This window comes from Propithecus coquereli, unplaced genomic scaffold, assembly GCF_000956105.1.
Source record: "Propithecus coquereli isolate 6110/MARCELLA unplaced genomic scaffold, Pcoq_1.0 Scaffold178, whole genome shotgun sequence".
Taxonomy (NCBI): Eukaryota; Metazoa; Chordata; class Mammalia; order Primates; family Indriidae; genus Propithecus; species Propithecus coquereli.
Genome location: NW_012142523.1, coordinates 4,655,430 through 4,658,096, shown reverse-complemented (window position 1 = coordinate 4,658,096; position 2,667 = coordinate 4,655,430). Strand labels below are relative to the sequence as shown.

At 36.6% G+C, this 2,667-nt stretch overlaps 1 protein-coding gene across 1 annotated transcript in view; it reads right to left on the bottom strand.

Annotated features, from left to right (window-relative positions):
- AGO4 (argonaute RISC catalytic component 4) overlaps positions 1-2,667 on the bottom strand; it is a 53,492-nt gene that overhangs the window by 20,246 nt on the left and 30,579 nt on the right. The window contains exons 6-7 of the mRNA XM_012642348.1: positions 2,556-2,637; positions 1,776-1,863 (exon numbers count right to left, since the gene is read on the bottom strand). Coding sequence (XP_012497802.1) covers positions 1,776-1,863; positions 2,556-2,637 — 170 coding nt within the window. The remainder of the gene's footprint in view (positions 1-1,775; positions 1,864-2,555; positions 2,638-2,667) is intronic.

Genomic DNA, 2,667 nt, shown 5'->3' with positions numbered 1-2,667 from the left:
AAAAAAAAAAAAAAAAAAGGTTAATCTCTCATCTTACATTCTTAAATAAATTTTACAGTGAAGAGATACTTTCACCTCTATTGTAATTTTTAATCTTCACAACAACCTTATGAGACAAGTAGGGCAATGATTATGGTCCTCATATTAAAGAAAAAGAAAAAAAAAGAAAAATTCAGAATGGGCAATGCTTATGTATCCTTGGTCACACAGTGATTAAGTGGCAGAGTTGCATGACCTTGGACAAGTCACTTAATCTTTCACGGTCTGTTCCTTCATTTGTAAAATCATGATACTAATAATGCTTCCTTCAAAAGGTGGTTGTTGTAAGTGAATAAATGCACATGAAGTATTTATGTATTTATTGTCCCACAATAAACCTACTCTGATCTGCTCACAGGTATCATTCCAGGAATTTCCCTCTACCCTGAATCACCAAATTTTTCCTCTTTACTGGATTATTCGGCACACAAATATGGCATAATTTCTCTCATCTTAAAGAAAATTAAACTTTCTTGACCCCACTTTCTCCTTGTCTGAACATTCCATTTCTCTGCTCCCTTTTGCATCGAAATTCCTTGAAGGAATTTTCTCTAATTATTCCTCCCCTTTCTCTCTTGAACTTTCTCAATTAAGGCTTTTCCTCCACCAAAACTACTCTTATCAAGGTCCCCAGTGAGCTCCACATTGCTAAATTCAATGCTCCTTGAACATTAGATGATACATTCTTCCAACATGAAACATCTGTGGCCGGGCATGGTGGCTCATACCTATAATTCTAGCACTTTTGGAAGTTGAGGCAGGAGGATTGCCTGAGGCCAGGAGCTCAAGACCAGCTTGGGCAATAGTGAGACCCCTGTCTCTACAAAACTAAAATAATAGCTGAGCGTGGTGGTGTGTGCCTGTAGTCCCAGCTACCTGGGAGGCTGAAGCAGGAGGATTGCCTGAGCCCAGGAGTTTGAGGTTGCTGTGAGCTAAGCTGACGCCACGGCACTCTAGCCCGAGCAACAGAACGAGACTCTGTCTCAAAAAAAAAAAAAAATGGTTATGTGCATTATTTACAAAGAATAGCAGTGTCTAGTCTGTTTTTAATCTCCTAAAGACATTTGTTGAATAAACAGATGAAAGCTTAAGTTAAAAAAAAGGAAAGAGACTCTCTTTATTTGGCTCTTCTAGTGGGCAAATTATCTCGAATACTTAGCACAATGATAACTTGAATCTTGCTTTCCTAACTGTTATAGCCTCACAAAGTAACAATGCAGTGAGGATCACCTATGTGAGATTTCAGTCTATGTGTTTTAAATCTTTGAGCAAAGATTATTTAGGTCTGTAAGTCTAATTATTCTGACAAGGCTATGTGAAATAATTAAATAATGAAAAAGGCACAGTTCTTGAAACAAATGCTATAATTCACAATAGTGACTTCATAAGGTTTTGGTAACATTTTTTCCCCCTAGGGAATGAAGTCAATGGTATGATATGAACAACACATGAAATATCACTTTACGACTCTTAAGAAATTCATGTAGTATGTACATGAGGTCATACTGAAGAATTTATTCAAATCAGATTGAAGTTATACACTTCATTTATCCAAAAGTGATATCCAAATATCTCTGTCAAAAATATTTAAAACATGGTTTAAAGCTTTGGTGTTAAAACGAAGATTCTGAGGATCTTGAAAATTACAGTATGAGAAGCCAGTTTCTCAAATGGTTATAGTAGCTTCCTCTGTTACCACAAATGTAACCGTGTTATTTTGTATGTGGTTAACATACGTTTGATGACTGGCTGGCCGTCTAGTCACATTACAAACTCGATATTTTCGTTTCATCTGTCCACAGTGGGTCACCTCAACTTTCAGAGCTGAAGTTAAAAAAAAAATAGACAAAACATCAGCATTAATTAAAATCATAGTGACAAAAACAGATTCAAAAGTTGTCTTCAAAAAGGCATGACATTATACAGGATAAAAGTTGAAAGAATATGGGGACAATTTCATCATGTATAGGCAAAAAGCCTGAGTTAAGCAGAATAAATTAGAACCCAGATGATCTAAGATACTCAACCTACCTTAATTTATTAATTCATTCAATAAATACTTATTAAGCATCAACTCTGTTCTGATGCTTATTCTCAGGTCTGGAGACAGCCCTCATGAAGCTTACTTTCTAGTAGGAGAAGATAGCTAATAACAAGTCAAGAAGAAAAGAAATTCCAAAAGGATAATAAATGAACTTGTGTTATTTTATTAAAATGGAAGTTTTAAGTGGGTGAGGGTAGCATTTATTGAGTGCCTGATATGTGGCAAGTACTGTGCTAGAAAGCTTTATAAACCTAATTGCGTTTAATTCTTGCAACAACTCTACAAGACATATATTATCTTTACCTTAGAGATGAATAAACTAAGGCTCACAGTGGTTAAGGAACTTGCCCAAGGTCCCACTGATAGAACTGGCTTGGCTGAGACAGAAGCCCAGGTCTGTGTGACTCCAAAGCCCAGGCTCCTTGCAGCATGCTGAGCTGCTTCTCCAAGACTAATTAATGCAAATACCTACCTCTGATTTCTTTGGTAAACTTGACACGTTGGGAGTCTGTTAGAGGTTTGGTCTGTTCATTGATGTTCTGAATGTCTAAAACCTCACACATGAACTCAATGATGGGCTGAGC